Source organism: Nyctibius grandis, chromosome 6, assembly GCF_013368605.1.
Source record: "Nyctibius grandis isolate bNycGra1 chromosome 6, bNycGra1.pri, whole genome shotgun sequence".
Taxonomy (NCBI): Eukaryota; Metazoa; Chordata; class Aves; order Nyctibiiformes; family Nyctibiidae; genus Nyctibius; species Nyctibius grandis.
The window spans coordinates 56,022,778-56,040,421 of record NC_090663.1 but is presented as its reverse complement, the minus strand read 5'-3'; the positions used below and the strand labels follow the sequence as shown (position 1 = coordinate 56,040,421).

General features: G+C 39.3%; 1 protein-coding gene across 2 annotated transcripts in view; it reads right to left on the bottom strand.

The window, feature by feature from the left end:
- GRID2 (glutamate ionotropic receptor delta type subunit 2) overlaps nt 1-17,644 on the bottom strand; it is a 774,093-nt gene that overhangs the window by 100,532 nt on the left and 655,917 nt on the right. For both annotated transcript variants that reach the window (XM_068403567.1, XM_068403569.1), the window contains one exon: nt 9,884-10,022. In XM_068403567.1, the coding sequence (XP_068259668.1) occupies nt 9,884-10,022 (139 nt within the window). The remainder of the gene's footprint in view (nt 1-9,883; nt 10,023-17,644) is intronic.

The window sequence follows — 17,644 nt, the reverse complement described above, 5'->3', positions numbered from 1 at the left end:
GCCCTTTTCTAAGAAGAAAAATGTGAGACTCTAGTAGACTAAGGTATCAGGAGAATAAGCTCTGCAGCTAATTTGTACTTGAAAAGTAAAAAAAAAACCAAAAAACAAAAACCCTATGAGTTCTGAAAGATTAAATATGAAATCGCTGAGCTGTTAGCAAAAAAGTGAAACCTCATTACAGCCAGTGTGTGAAAGGGAAGCAGTAAATATTTTTGAAAGCCTCTAGTGGTAATCAGGGGAATTATGAAAGTAAACTACTAGGATGTTATACTTAGGTTTAATAAATAAACTGAAATAAGAATTGATACAATTTTAAAGATCACTCCTGAAGATTAGACATAGCCACCAGGTACCTCTCTCCAGGGAAAGCAATTCAATCATCTATTACACTTTGAAATTACTAAAAAACCCCAAGAATTTCAAAAAGGTCTTCATCTCATCAAACAATATACAGAAGGTACAAGTATGGACAAGCTACAAAGGAGGAATTTAGAAACACTTCCTGGCAGCTCTGGATAGCATGAGGAAAGCCAATACTCAGCTAGAGTGGGTGCTCTCAAGGAACTTCAGGGGTAACAAGAACAGCTTTTGCAGATCTAAAAGGCTGAACAAGGAAAGTGTGGACCTGTTGAGGGGGACAGCAGGCACAGCTAAGGCTGAGGTGCTCAGTGCCTTCTCTGCCTTGCTCTTCCCCAACAAGGTCTCCCAGGTCTCTGTGACTAGAGACAGGGTTCAAGAAGGCAATGAACAACCAGCAGTAGGTAGTCAGGTAAATCCCAACCAGACAAGGCAGGGATTGACTGAGAGCACTAGATGCATAGAAGTCCAAGGGACCTGGCAGGCTGCATCAAAGTGTACTGAGAGAGCTGGCCAATGTCCTTGCAAGGCTGCTTGCTTTAATTTTTGAAAGGTGAAGGAGATTGGAGGATATCCCTGACCACTGGAGAAAGGAAATGTCCAAACTATATTCAAAAAAGATAAAAAAGATGATTCATGGAATCATCATGGCTGGTCATCCAATAGCATGGAGTGAGTCCTCTAGAGCACATTTCTGAGCACATGAAGGAGAAGCAGCTGACTGGGAGCAGTCAACATCCATTTACCAAAGGTAAGTCATGCCTCACCAACCTGGTAGCCTTCTACAGTAAAATGACTTGGTTTGTGGATAAGACTGAAGAAATAGATGTCATTTACCTTAACTTTGGCAAGGCTTTCTATACTGTCTCCCACAATATTCTTGTATCCAAATTAGATCATTGGGTCTGGCTAAGTGAGAAACCAGATGGATAAATTCCTGGTTGCATAATCAGGCTCACAGGGTGGCTTGTAACAGGTACCACAGAGATCTAACCTGGGACATGTCTTTACCAATAACCTGGAGGAGGTGAGTAAGCACCCTCTTGTCAAGTTTGCAGACGACATGACATTGGGGGACCAGTTGATTGCTCAAGGACAGGTTGCTGTTCAGATGGACCTAGAAAGGCTGGAGGAACAGGCTGACAGGAGTGGTGTGAAATTCAGCAAGGACAAGTGCAAAGCTCTGCATCTGGGGAGGAATAACCTCCTGCAAAAACCCAGGCTGGAGCACAGCTCTGCAGAAAGGCACCCTGATAGACAGTGGTGGGCCTTGGTGAGAATTTCTCTCTGTTTCACCATTAGGCAGAGTGTTGTGTAGAAGTAGGTGTATTACTGTTGCATTGATAGTCTATCTATCTGTCAAAAGCATCACTGATGAAAGGCACTAGATAAACACAACATGCTATATTCATCCATTCTGTGTTACTGCTGCTGCTGCATATACACTCTGTATCTCCTGGCAGTGCTCAGAAGTGCAATGAACTGCCACAGGATGCATATTGTAATGTCCTGTAATTGCTCTGTTATTTGTCACACATATTGCTAGAAAAGTATACAAAAAGTATTTATTGAGTCTCCAATTTCTAGTGACAACACCTAGCAAAAATTCAATCATTACTTTACAAGACTCTGTATAGCCTTATAATTTCTAATATAACAAGCAACAAAGCATTTTTCTGAAATATTATTGCTAACTGGTATACAAATGATATGTTAGCTGCTGCCACAAAACAGTATGGTTAGAAAAAGAACAGAAGAAAAACAGCTCCTCTGTATATCTTGTGGCTATAAAAGCAACCTTGCTATTTTCAGAAAGGCAAACTAACACAAGACTCGAGCTCTTAGTCCAGAAGAGTACTACAATCAGGTATGGGAAGCTACTACAAACAAGTCTCAGAAGCAAGCAAGAGTGCCATCACACACAAAGGCATCACCAGCAGGGAAATAACAAGGAGAAGAATTATGTCGATGCCTTCAGGAAGGCATGTTGTAGCTGCCAAGTCTGGCATTAACTACAGTCTGCAGTTCTTTACTGTTTGCTGTGCTATTCCAAAACACAGTATGCCTCTCAGCTGCCCTGCTCTGCATCTTTACACAGTTGCAGGTGATGCTTTATGCTGAGAAAATGATGGCAAGAGGACAAGAGCAAGACAAATATGAGTGTAAACTCTATGGATGTGCTAAACACTGTTGTCAGCAGTAAAGCCCAAGTTTTGGTTCGTCTGACCCTACACTGAGGAGTGAGAAAGAAGTTTTGCAGCCTTTGAGGTGTACACGTGTGTGTGCTGCTGTGTAGGCAAGCTGCAAAAATGTAAAATACCTATCACATCAGTGACTTCAACCCCTTGCACAAACATGTCAAATGGGATCATAATATATATAATGTCCTTCAGAAACTGTTTTTTATAACTTGCAACTCTGCAGACTACTGGTATGAGATACACAACCTAGCAGCTAAGGTACAGCAAAACAAAGAGAAATGACAAACCATGACAGAACTGATAAAATTATTAAACTATTGAGGTTCCTTTCCAGAAGAAAGAATTTTTATAACTACTTTGCCTCCAGCCTAGTTTGTAGGTTACACATTGTTTGATGTACCTTTATTCCTGGATTAAACAACTCATTCTCTGCTCAGAAAAATGCGTTCAGAGGAGACATAAATCCCCAGCCTCACTATGTCACCCATTCTCACCACACAGTTGCCACACCAGATCTCAAAATAAGGAAAAAGTATTTGTCAAGCTGACTAATTCCCACGGGGTATCCTTTGATGCCCAGAATCTGATACCGTTATCCACCCTGGATAGGAATTTAATTTTGCAATAGTTTCACTGATCTCAATTGAAGTACCTGCAAAGCAAAGTACACATCTAACAGGAGTAAGGGAATTATAATCCCAGATTTTAAAACATTTATCTCTTTGGTTTATAATTTTGAAGCAATAAGGTAATGAATGATAAAAACCATTTAAAAATAAAAAAGCAGATATAGTTGAAAAAATTGTTATAAAATAAAATACCTTTAACTGAGCTTGCATATAGACAAATTCTACTTCCAGGGAAGTGACCATGCAGTCAGGTCACAGTTCAGCTTATTTTTGGTTATCACTCGAAGCATTGTGGGGAAAAAATGTTATGTGTGGTCTTTATGGTAAGTTTTTTTCTCATTGCAATTACTGGGATAATACCAATATTATCCCATACAAATTAACTACAATATAGGGCTATTCTGAGCATGAATTGAGTCATTTGAGGATGAATTATTAACAGATACATGTATTTTTCAGCATTTGTTGATTTTATTTAGTATTCTGCTCCTTAATTAGGCAGCAGTTGCCAGGTCACATTCATTTTCTGCCTTAGTACAAATAAATTACTTTGCAATTTAAAAAATTATCTCTGCTTCTAGTTTGAAGAAAAAACCCCATATTACGATTTGTGTATATTTCTTTCCCCAAAGCATACCCTCTTCTCTAAATTAAAATCCTAGACTTAGAAATGGTAACATGATGTTCATATATGTCAGCCAAAAGCGTTTAAAAAGTGCACAGAAAATGTAGAAAAACAAAAGGTCAGCTCCATAAAGAAATAACCAAATTCCATTTTAGGTGATTAAATACCACTGAGGTCAGAGGCTTAGGCATCAAAGTATATTTGTAGATCTGGGTTACAGATTGATTTAGGCTAGCCATGTTGTAGACTTGCAAGAAGTTGTCCTAAATTTTAGGAAAAAATAACTGATGTCATGACTTACACTGAAGTCTTTATTTCTGACTAATTCAGATAAAGCTTTCCAATGCTATTTTTTTTCTTTTTTCTAGGACATTAAAGATTAATTCACAGCAGGTTTAGGGAACAGGCTACAGTAAGCTGAGAGATCTGACTGTTGGCAGTGAGAGCTGTGTCAGGAACTAGTAATACCACTTGCTAGCCTGTTTGAGGATCTGGGTGAACCACGTTAAAGGAAAGGTTAAAGAATATTCTGTTTTTCAGAGTAGGGAAGTATCTACTCCCATTACTGCATTCTTGTGCAACCTCCCTTGCAGAAAACTTGTAGGTAGTTGTATTGAGCAGTTCAAAGCCTTGGGGACGTCTTAGCTTCAAGTGAAACATAGAATCACAGAATGGTTAAGGGTTGGAAGGGACCTCTGGAGATCATCTAGTCCAACCCCCTGCCAAAGCAGGTTCACCTAGAGCATGTTGCACAGGGTTGCGTCCAGGCGGGTTTTGAACATCTCCAGAGAAGGAGACTCCACAACTTCCCTGGGCAGCCTGTTCCAGTGCTCTGTCACCCTAAAAGTAAAGAAGTTCCTCCTCATATTCAGATGGAACTTCCCATGTTTCAGCTTGTGCCCATTGCCCCTTGTCACTGGGCACCACTGAGAAGAGTGTGGCCCCCTCCTCTTGACACCCACCCCTAAGGTATTTCTAAGTGTTGATAAGATCCCCTCTCAGTCTTCTCTTCTCCAAGCTGAACAAACCCAGCTCTCTCAGCCTCTCCTCACAAGAGAGATGCTCCAGCCCTCTGATCTTCTTTGTAGCCCTTCGCTGGACTCTCTCCAGTAATTCCTTACCTTTCTTGAACTGGGAGGCCCAGAACTGGATGGTTTAGGAAAAATGTTTTGAAAAGAATGACTAGGCAAAACAAGGATGACAAAAGACATGCTTTACCGTTAAATCTCCATTATTCGGAGGCAGAGATGTCGCCTATCAAATAAGACATACTACTTATAACATGGAGAATGTAACGTGAAGTTCTTATTTTACAGAAGACACAAGATACAGACTCTCTGCCATAGTGCGTACAATGTAAAGTCTTAATAAAGCTTCCACAGTTCTGAAAGTGGACTAGGTTTAAATTTGAAACCACCTAACACCTGCCTTTCATATGACAAATCCTGACTTCCCCTCAGCCCCCTCTGCCACTCCCCCAACTTTCCTGCAAGATTTCAGTGCCTGTGAGAAGGTGGTGACACTCTCCCTTTACCCAGGAAAACAGTGCAGTGCAGTAGGCTGAGTAAAATCAGTCTCTGCCAATGGACACTAATTCTGTCCTAAAGGAATAATAAAACATGTTAATGGCAATACTGGCTCAGTGAAGAAATTCACAACATCAGCACCTATGAGAAATAGCTGGAGACCTCCAAATTTATTTGGCATTTACCAAGAAAAGCCACTCTTAATTACTATTCATTCATGTTGCATTTGAAACAGTGATCCAAAGATTTAAGGAACATAGAAACTATGCTTTGCTGCCACAATGTTTTGTCATTTCAGATACTGACTGTCTTGATTTAAATGTCATCTGCAATGCGGGTCAAGTGTGAACAAAAGATGCATCTAGAAACTACTTTATGACTTGCATGCCTCTACTCCTGATATTTGCTGGCAGAAGACGAAAAGCTGAGCTCCCAAAGGTATTAAGAGTAGCCATTTTTCTGGAAAAGGAGATTAACGCCCACTCTTATTCTTCTTGTTCCTCTAAATTAATTTAAATGTAACAACTTGACCCAAATTAATCAGTGAAGCAGAGAACAAATGGCATCAAGTGAGGTTATACAGCGAATATCTACTTCAAGACTCTCTAGGGAAAGGGAACAATTCACTAGTCCTCTCTAGTGCATTGCCTAACAAAATTTGTTATGCTTTTCTTCTCAAAACAGGCTTCTGGACACCATGAAGCACTGACTAGGAAGAGAGACCCAACCTTCATACCAGCCAAGAAAGGGAAGCTGCAAGAGCTCTGAACACAAACTGGCTACATATCCAACAGCTGAAATGCAGTAACTACCAAAATATTTCATGGAAATGAATCCTCCTATCTTTCATAAAAGATATCACAAGGACCATACCTTCAACAACACACCGTAATATCTGATGCTAGCTGGAAATCTGAAATGAAAACCTATTAACTACTTGTTACATCTGTGCAAACCCACTGACTTAAACTTCTTTCATTTTTCTGATTTCTCTGAAGCTGGATGGATAGCACTACAAGCAGAATCTGGTTTATTTTCTTTAAATACTTAAATTCATTTCCATTCTGGCTTTCAAAGCTCCCCAAGGTACAATTTGATCTGTTAAAAAAAAAAGAGCATCAGCTTTTTTCTTTATTGCTTATTCATGTTTCCCCCTTTGCAGTAATTCAACATGGTAAATAAACAGCCTCTCTCTTATGTGCTGGTTTGAGTTGCAATTTTGGCAGTTTTGTAAACTAAAGTTTTACACTCCCACAGTAGTTAAGAGAACTTCATTCCCTAATGGATACTTAACACATCTAATTACTCTATTTTCGAGCTGCAAGCACTGTTGAAAAATATCTCCATTTTTTCATTCCAGGAGCATTCCAGCAGCAACATTTTCTACTGAATAAAACATTTTCAGTGACTTTACTCATAAATAATACAGCACAAAGACCAATGTAGTCCCAACTGTACATAATAACCTCAGAATTCCAGGGTTTTCTAGTGACATCATAATAAACTGCAAGAAAGCTGAAGATGTATTAAATTATAGTTTGGGTATATTTTATCCTTTTTTACACATGATAAGAAAGCTCAAGACATTTGTCACAGTAATTTGAACATTTTCTGGCCTACTTCAAAACTAGAAGGGACATAATTTCAAAGCAGGATGCAGAGGCATATTTCATATTTGTAAGGACAAACTGAATGACTGAATATATCATTATTATTTATTTTGCATATACAAGTTCCCATGTTGTTTCTTCACGCTCCTTAGTCAAATGTAAAGCTTTTTAAACTTAAAAAAAGAAAAACCAACAACCTCCCTCAAAACCTCAAGATCAAGGTTGACAAACATTGACGCAGAATATAATTTTACTCGCCTAGACATTGTGAAGGGATTATAATTGGGACTACAGAGTCAAGCAGTTGGGTTGTGTCAAAATATCCCTGCAGCACTCCATGATCTCCAAGTCTGTTATTAAGATCTCAAACGAAAATGATAACTTGATTTAACTGGTAATAAAACTCTATCAGAGGAATGATTTGCTCACGTGATTTTAGTCTGTTTTACATGTCTCTGTTTTAAGAGTGCTTAGCCCTTTAATAGACAAAAGTGTTGAGGTGGTTAGCCCAGAAAGGAAGGATAACAACCATGGACACTTCATTTCCAATTGGTAATGAATAAGGAATGGTAATGCCTGGGTAATTTGGGCCACAGGACGCTAACTTCCCCCTCCGCCCCCCCTCACCCAAGAAGCAGGGAGTACAAGAGGATGCTCCTAATCAGGAGAGTCAGGAGATAACCATGAGGGCTCTTGGGTCTGAGCTTCAGCTTCCAATCGCAAATAAAACTTGATTGCTATTGCAGATGTTTACTGGCCTATGTGCTGGTAATGCCTGGATTGGTTTTAATGTATAGAAAATCCTCACCTAGAGGAAAAGTGCCTTAGTGAGACTGTGTGTGGTTGGCTGGCATGGAGTGATGCTTGAACCTAACCTACAAATTCACAGGAGGCCAAGGATCCCCCTGCCCAGCCTACACTAGTGGCTCACTGTCTTAGGGGGCATTTCAAAGTGGTTTGGAAAGCAGCTGAATTAGAGACAGCAAGACCTTAGGTGATGATACACAAAAGAAAGAGACTTGAATCAACAGCTGGAGTGAGAAAACTGAATTTTCCCTAAGGTCAGCATTGAGCCTGACTTGAAGGTCATATTCTTACCTTCCTGGAGGAAGAAATACAGCAGAACGGGCCTCTCTTCTTTAAAGTCACTCTATCATTTTTGTGAAGAATGATTTATAGGAAAGGCTGACTTTGTCACTCTCACATACTTTCATGGAGTTGTAGCCTCAAGATCAAAAACCTACTATGGAAAAATGACCAGCTGCCCCTTGGAGTGCTTGGCTACCTAATGCTTCACTGTATTTTCTAGTCTATGCTTTGACCCAAGAGGAAGGATTTTGGGGTGGGGGAGGTCACTGGAGCAGTGGGAGTGAGGATAACTCAGCATGCAGCTTGCTGAAGGAGAGGAGACTGGATAACAAAAGGGCAGAGAGAGAGGGTAGGAGACCTAGAAAGGTGCCTGTGGTATGGAGAGATGAGGTGATCTGGAAAAAAGGAATGGAAGGTGTGGTAGAAAAACAGTTCACCATAAAAGGAACGAGAGAAGACAAGGACATTCACGTTAGGAAGGCATGAAGCAAAAGAACCAACAGACAGAAAAAAGAGAACAATATGATCTGTTAATGTAGTAAGAGAGCACCTGGGAGCAGAAGGAGCAAAGATGAGTAGTAAGTGAATTTTTATTGTTTGTTACTATTAGCACATCTGTGCCTTGCCAAGAAAAGGTAAACTCAGCTTTGAGCTCCTCATACATTGAAGAAGCATTGGGCTCCTCCTGATCAAAGTGTCAGAGCACAAGTGTTGTGGGATGCATTTGAATGGAAAGCATAACCTGAAAACACACAGCAACAATTTATACTTTCCCATTTCAAATACTGATACACTGGTGTCACGGTTTAAAGCTGGGCCGGATATTAAACCTGTGGCAGATGCTCTCTGTTATCCCCCCCCCTCCCCCCAGAGGGAAAGGGAAAGGGAAAAGGGAGAGAGACTTCCGGGTTGGAAAGTTAAAACAGTTTTAATAAACTATAATAATGAAAAAGAGTATAATAATAATAATAGAAATAATCAAATATATACAAATATATATACAAAACCAAGACTGAGCTCCCCTGAAGTCAGCCACGTCACCACCGGCACTGCAGGGCAGGTTCCGGGAAGGCCCAGCCTGGGCCTAGCGATGGTCGAGAGCTGGATTCAGGAATGCACGGATCGGGATCGGGGGCAGCAGGAAAACAGACGGAGTCCTCTTCGGACACCGGCCATAGCAGAAAGAGAGCGAGACCCTCGTGATCCCCCCGCTTTATACTGAGAATGACGTGTATGGGATGGAATACCTTCACTGGTCAATTTTGGGTCACCTGCCCTGTCCGCTCCCCCTGCAGCTGCGACTCCCCTTCGGCTCTTCACTCGTAAGCAGTGAGGAATTCAGCAGTGACCTTGGTTTCTCTAAGAACAAGTACAGCAAGAGCCTCTCTGCATAACATCCCTACCGGTGCCTCAGCAATAACTACAAACTTCGAGCATTATCAGTCCTGGAAGCAGACACTGTCTGCAAAACATGCAGTTAGTTTCAGAAAGTGCAGTTACTTAGAGGAGACTTAGCTGAAAGTAAAAATCACTGAAAGGAAAATTGGCCTGGTTTAGGCCAAACCAGGACAACTGGTTATCTCAAACTCAATTGCTTCTTTCAAAATACATATGTGTGCATACATATGTACGTATATGTGCCACAGAAGAGTATCTGCCAGAGGCAAATAATTCTGATCCTAAAGACAAAGTACCTCCAGGGAGACTGGCAGTCTATGGTATATTGCTATTTTTTTAGCAATAAAAATTTCTTCCTTTTCTCACATTTAAGTACAACATTCATACTCCTTTACATGTATCTATACATTCACCCTCCTTTCCCTCAGTTCATTCTTTATCAACTTACTGGATGGAGTTCTCAATGCGTGTGATGGTGAGGAAAGCTGCGAGGTTTGCCGTGTAGGAGGAGATGACAATCAAAGCAAAAAGCCACCAAGCTCCCATCATCAGTCGGGTTGCCAGGGTTGTGTATGGAACCTCTCCTCCTGTGGGGAAGAAGGAAAAGCAGGAGTTTTCATTTGTCAGAAGGAAACCCAGATCCTCACTGCTCATGCATTGCTTGGGAGAACTAGGCCCCAAGGTCAACAGGATAAACCAGTTTACTAAAGCAAGCTGTTTTAGTAAACTGAGCAGGACTTGGAGCCACACTTTCTATGCAATGAAAAGTACTGAAAGAAGCCCACACTGTCAGCTGTCATTACTGTATTTAATCTCTTTTGCTATTGTGCCTTTAATTGCAATTCATCTGCCAGTCCTGTCCAATAATGGAAATAGACTTCAAGATCTCAGAACAACACCAGCAAAAGTAAATTCTTACAATGTTCTTTCCTTAGAGATCTTATCTACAAACCTTAATTAAACTTTTCTTGCATTTATGAGAATATAAAGTTAAAAAAAACCCATTAAAACACAATTGCTTTTCACAGTTCTGTAGGCAGGCATATGCTCATGAGAACCATATGTATGTGTACAACTTGCTGTAAGTGAACTTGGACATGCAAAAAAAAAAATCACATGTATTGAAGAAGAATGCAAAATTGTTTTGTATTCCCATAGTTGCTTTCCTTTAAAATCCAACTGCCATGTAAACAAAACATTAGCAGCAATTAAACCTACCAGGATGAGCTGCACACCACCGCTTGTGTGACCAGAGCCCAGTTTAGCAAGCCATGAAAAGCATTATTTTTTATTCAAATAGCTGCCCCCAAAACACACTAGTTCAGAGTCTTGGAAAGAACTCTTTCAATTAAAAACATATGAATCACAGATTTTTAGATGAAGGAAAATTCATTGTTTTAAAAATATACATTTTGTCTGCAGTATAAGTTTGTCGCAGTATAAGTTTGTCGCAGCTACAAGTAACTAGGGGGGGGCATGTGAATTCAGCAAACCCACAGCCAAGATGTTCACCCTTTCCTCTCCCTCTATACTCAGCAATTTGAAAAGCTGTCATTATTTTTGAGGTAGCTTTCTCAGATGCATATTTTGAGGTAGCTTTGTCTGTAAGTATTTTGTGCTGGATCTTCACTTACATAAAAACTCCTTCATGTTTCCCCAGCAAGTAGGTTTAAAGGGAATACAAATTACAATTATTCCCATCCCAAGTACAAATAATTTTCAATTATGTACACAAACTAGATATTTAATCAGCTCTTGAATATGAAGGATCACCTTACTGTTTTGTTCAAAGTTTGTCCTACCTATACAAAGCATTGGGAAATCTGCATCACCATACAATAAACAAATTTGAAGCTTTTTTCCTATTTCAGTGATACGGAGTTGTACCATATGTGAAATAATAACTGACTCCATTCATTTACATTTTTGGTGTATAAGTATTTAAATCCTTTTAAGAATTCCAGTATTGAAAGACAAAATCTGTATTAGACTGGGCAGTCAGAAATAAATTTCCTTTTATTTCCAAGATGTTACGTAATTATCTGAAATAAGAATCTACTGATCACATAGGGAGATATTGTTTCAATATAAGGACTTTCAAAGATGAACATTAACTTCAACATCTGAAGACTTGGTTTTCTTTCCCACATAAATTTTGAACTATTTTTGACACAATATTTCTACTTTACAAGAGTTTTTCCAACGTCTTCGGAATACTTAATTTAAAAATGATTTTTAATAAAATGAAAAGAGCAGATAGCTATATCAATTTATTGGAAAAGGCTGTTTGTTCTTTTAAGTTTCAGGTGCCAAGCCCTGCAGATAATCTTCATATTGAATTGAAATGGGTAGAATGGTAGAGAAGAAGCCAATTATCTCCTGGACATCCTTGCATTTTCATTTTTCAGCTTAACAAGTAAAACTTTAAGTTCTCACATTTTTTTTATTGAAATGAAATGTCAGAAAAGAGAGGACCACTGAAAGTCACACACCCGCCTTCTGGTTTTCAAGCGAGGACACTGTGCAACAAGTGACCATGAAAGCCATCATAGACCCCTCAGCCACAGCATTCTCCTACTGCTCATACAGTGTAGTTTTCCCATACATCGGTAAGGTTGTCCCCACTATTCCCTGTTAACTTTTCTTTTTTAACACCCATGTTAACAATATACTAAAAAACAGTGAGTGCTGCTGGTCATTGCAAGTGCTTCTAGTCCACCCAGGTGTTTGTGAATCTTGTTCTTAATTCACAGTTGTACCTTGTATAACAGCAGTCAATAAATGAAGCTTAAAGACAAAGCTTGCATCCAGGTACACATACAATAAACACGTATCAAAATAATTCATCGCTCCTCCCCCTACTCTAAAATATTTGCACTGATGCTTCTTAAACCACAATTTCTAAAGCAGGAATGACACCACAACTTCATAGGTGCATGATCTTTGAAACAAAGAAACAAAAATCAAAGGAGGTCTTTTACTGCCATAGTATCATTTCTTTGGCATCTGTTAGGAGACTTAATGCGATAGAGTCTTGTTCCATTGTACTGTTTGCTAAAACACTTCCCACACCATGACAGCTCACCTTAAGCACCTCTTTGCTCCCTTCCCCCAGTTTTGTTTCTAGGGTTAAAGGTTTCCAGAGTTTTCTTTCAGTCCAAATTTACGTGTTTTCTCAGTGCAGAAGAGTACCAAGTCATTCAGGAGAGCAACAATCACTGGTTTTCCATTAATGTTACCATGACAAAGAGCTACAGATCTAACCATTGCTATTGTGGACTGTAAATTAGTATGCAGAAGGGACATGCATGTAAGCCTCCCTGGGCTCTGCTTCCCAATATTTAGTATGAATTTCGGGTGCTTGGACATCTTTATGGATGACAGCATATTCTAGTTATGAATGGCTATGCACAGGACACACAGTGTAAAGGAGGAGGGAGCCAAGATGAAACAAGCCTTTCCCTGTTATTGTCTTTCATACCATACCAGCAAAGCTTAACAACCCCTAACAGCAAAGGGGGCCACCTGATGCCATGTAAACACACTTTGGTGACCAGAGTAAAATCTGTCCTATCACACCTCATTCCTATAGCAAAATCCATCAATGGGAATTGACATGCTGGTTGTGGTTACGCTAAAAACACTACTGTTGTAGCATGCTGAGCAACACTTAAAAATACTGAGCTCCACTCATGAAACAAGTGAAAATCAAAGAAGACACTCAGCAGTCCTGGAGTTGCTTTGTCATATTAAGAGACAGACCTCAAATGAATACAGAGGCTGTATTATTCTTTAAACTTGGCCCTTCCAATGCACTGGCAGAAAGGTATAATGTGACACCAAATGCCACTACCTGTAGATCACCTATGTTGTGGCCACAGCTCCTAGTATAATCCATCTGACACTTTTGATGTGTACTAAAAATAATTTAAAAATCTAATCTGCCTTTAAAATTTTCAGATTGCATGTGCAGAAAGGAAAAGATATTTTCCAGAGTAAACTGAACTAGCAAAAAGCAATCTTATTGGGAGTTTTCTGAAAGAGTTGAATTACCGTAGAAGTGACAGTGAAAGAAATTACTTTTAGTTCTCCCACTCTCATCCAATGCAGCTCTCCTTTATCAACCCTAGACCAGTTTAATGCTGGCCTACTTCAGATGACAGGTTTAAACTGCATTTTATGAATTTTTGCTTATTCCTATTTCTTTCCAAGTGCTTCAAGCTAAATATCAGAAGGTAAGAAAAATAACGCAGTCTTGACAATGCAAACAATATAATGTATAATTATGACAGACCTAAATATCAGGAAAAACACACCTTAGGAGATAAAATGTGAACCTATACAATTCCCATATAGATTTTTAATACCTTTTAAGTTATTGTCCCTTGTCAGCAGTAAGTTTAAAGGTTTCTTCGAGTCAAAAATGGCAAGAGGGGATTACAGGCAAGGAGGAGGAATGAAATAATGAGAAAAATGGGCAAAACAAGGAAACTGAGGATCACAGCCTGGTGAGATCTTGGTATTCTATAATTCTGGACTAAATTTGAGTAATCCAAAATGCATAAGCTTTCTCCAAACATCTTGTTCTCAGGGATTTTTCAATTGTTTGCCTGAATAAAAACTGCATTCATCTGCGTAGTCCAGAACTACAAAAGTGTTTCAGATAGAAATGGAAAAAATTCTTTTTTTTGTGGACAAAAAGAAATGGTGAAATGTTTCTTGGAGAAGTTTTAACTGCAGTTGGCATTTCTGAGATCAAGCCTGGTGGCAGCCATCTTGCTGAAAAGTGATGCAATTTTTGTTACTAGTCATCCAGGCAGTAAATGTGCAAGACAAGGTCTCTCTCTGATTTAATATCAATTTAACAACTTCACTGGGAATGCACAATATTTATAAATAAAATTCATTTGCTTAACAGCTCAAAAATATTTTTTTTATTATTACTAAAGCAAATAATTTCACAGCATAAAGCCCACAATGTTGAGAAAACTCAGAATTGATTATTGAGAACAATAATGCCTTTTGAAGATTAATTATTGAAACGTACTTTATAAACAACTACCCACACAGAGAAAAGCTATAAACCACCATTATTCTATGCCCTGAATTGGGTAACTTTACTAAATGATGTTTCTGGGAGGAGTTGAGAGCTGGATTGGGAGTCTGCTGCAACCACTCCATACGTGAAGAGAGAGGCTTAGATGAGAAGGCTCTGCCCTTCTCCTACACAAAGGGCACTAGGGGAACCACAGCTGCCAGGGAAATCCCAAAGACCAGGTTCTTATAACAGACAAAACTCAATTTGTCACCAATGCTTACCATCAAGGCTATCCTACCATTCTCACTTTAAGAACGTATCTCAGTTGCAAATAACTTTGTCAAATTTCAACCACTTAATATGCAATAGTCTCTGCCAGAGGTCTGCAGTGAGCTGAATTTTTGGGTAAGGAGTTGTAGCCAGATTTTTTTCAGGTAATTTTGAGAACCATGACAAAGATGGCAATTGTAACTGTTTTGTTGAGGAACTCTGATGCTATCAAACTTGGAAACAAGGATCTTGATTGTGCTTGGAAAAGGAAGTTAAAGAAATAATAGGGTGGGTTATCTGGGGACAGATTTTGGTTTTGCTTTTTCTTGCAAAAATTCTGTCCACGTTTAGTGAATTATTGGCCTTTGGAAAAAAAACAGAGGACTGGGAGTTGGCTGCAGTTTAGCCTTTAGCTTGTTAGAACAGTCACATCAATTATGCTGTGCATCTGCAATTTCCATTTGCACAAATATAAAGTGTAGAGTTCTGTTGCAAACAGTTTAGATCAATGTATGTCTTATGTTGTCTTTGTGAAAGGGACATTTAATAGAGAGTAGGTGTAAGGAGAGTGGTTTGTATTAACAAAGAGGCAAAAGCATTTTATATTTCAGCTATTTTTGCCATGAGAAACAAAACCTAAAGTTTGACTGAGCTCTGTTATCTTTACAAAACTCTGCAAAGTAGGGCTCTTCAAAAGCAGAATCTTTCAGGGCATTAGCCATTGCTATTGTTCTGTTAAAAACTTTCTTGACAATATAAAATCTCTCCTGTTTTCAATTGGAAATGTTCAATTCAGTATAGGACAAAAAAAATACTTCACAGTCAATGAAGCCTGTACCTATTTATACCAGCTGTGAAATAAATGCAGCTTGGAAGTTGTTGGAAAATCTCTCATAATGAATTTTTCTTCCTTTATTTTCATTATCCACCCATACTTTTCCATTCTTCCTTGAACTGTGCAGAGTGCATTCATTTCCATAACACATAAGCTGGTATGTCATAACCTGATTTTGTAATATTACATTGTGTGCTGAAGTTAAAACCCATTGATCACAGCAGGCATGCCAAGTATTCTTCAACAGGCGAATGCAACCCTTTGAATCTGTAATGCCTTCCAAATACGCTTGTAAATCAGTGGGTGAATTCCCTAGCCTTGCAAATATTGGCAGATTGCAGGGGATTGAGATAGGGAAGGAATTGAGCATGAGGCAGGGCTGGTAGTCAGATTCTACAAACTCTGGACAAGTTCAAGAGCCAGCTATTGCTTTTATTCACCACACCACCTGTTTCTCTCCTAGCATTTTGTTTTTATTAAAATATAGTGTTTTTTTAAAAAATTTATATATGAAAAGAGACATTTAGATATTTTATTTCACACATGAAACATTTTTTCAGGTCTTACTTCCTATAAAGAGCGCACTGCATCTGGGTAGTATTACTATTAATACTGTGACAATACTCCAAATATATTAGGTAGTAAGTTATGGGAATTGCTTTTTTGATTTGATAGCCTTTTATGAGGATGTTACCCGGTGGATAGATGATGGTAAAGCTGTGGATGTGGTCTATCTCGATTTCAGTAAAGCGTTTGACACGGTCTCCCACAGCTCTCCTTATTTATTTCTTCCCTTTCTGTTACAGGGAGAATATCTGAGACAATCTTTTTTTCTCCTTCAGGCTTATTTCAAATCACTCCTAGTCATCTGAAACCTGTAAAGGACTTTGAGAAGCTGCATCTTATACATGCTTATAGGTCCTTACCAACAACTCAGGAAGCCAGCTAACCTGAGGGTATATGCATAACCTTGTGCAGGTAGATGTAGGCTCCCTCTAACCTCCTATCAAGGAGGCCAGGCATGAGCCAGCTCCAATCTGAGAGAGAGATCACCATGCTACCTTGTCACTCTTGGTTACTGCTGGCCAGTAATCACCCTCTGAAAGTCCTCCATTTGCTACTGCTGTGCATCTGTTTAGATGTGCTTTTGGCATTTGACTTGCATACTAAGGCTCATTGCTCAGCTCCGTTTCCTCATTAATAAGAAGAAAATACCCATGCTGAGATTTCAAATGCTTGGGCTAATCAAGGACCAGTGGCACTGCCACTAAGCCCTCATCAAGTTGTGGCCCAGTGTACGCATCTCATAAATCTGGTCAGAGGGCTTTGACACATAACCTGATGGACAAATAGAAATATCCAAAAGATGGCCCAAATGACTACTCACAAACTATTTCGCTTGAAACACAAGATACTTGGTCATGTTCTTTGAAACCCTCCTCTCTGAAGCTAGAAAATGCTGTAGCTGCAAGGAAAGAGCTAGTGCTACCCAGTGCAAAGCATTTCAGCCTGCTACAGTGTTGGCTCATCACTGGGTTAGCAAACTACAGAGTGTTTATAAGTTTTAGTCTCTGCTACTTCTATTGTCAAATTATTTTTCTATCTGTCTTCAAAAGCCAAGCCTGCCCAGTTTGCTGTCTCTACTGCAACGGCTTCATTCTAGTAACAGAGGGCTAATCATTTGGCCACCAGCCTCCCTTGTAAAACTCTGCCAAGATACAGCAGGAACTGTCATAGACATCCTTGATTAAAATTTTGTTGGAAAATTAATCTATCTGCAAAGTCTGTCAGACACAGCTATTCACTACATGTTTCCAACCACTTGTTTATGCAGAGCCCCCCTTTTCTCCCTGGATCTAATTTATACACAACAGTAGTTAGAGGCTCTATAAAGCTGAAAAATAATTTGTGACAATATCACTAATAAGGGCACATCAAGGAGGGCAGCCAGATACAACATCCCTTTAGGTAAATGGGAGTTGTACCTACAAAGGTCAGCTTTAACTCTGTCTTAATCCTCAGGTACTACATACAGGCTTTCTGTAATGTTCACCATTTCCATCTAA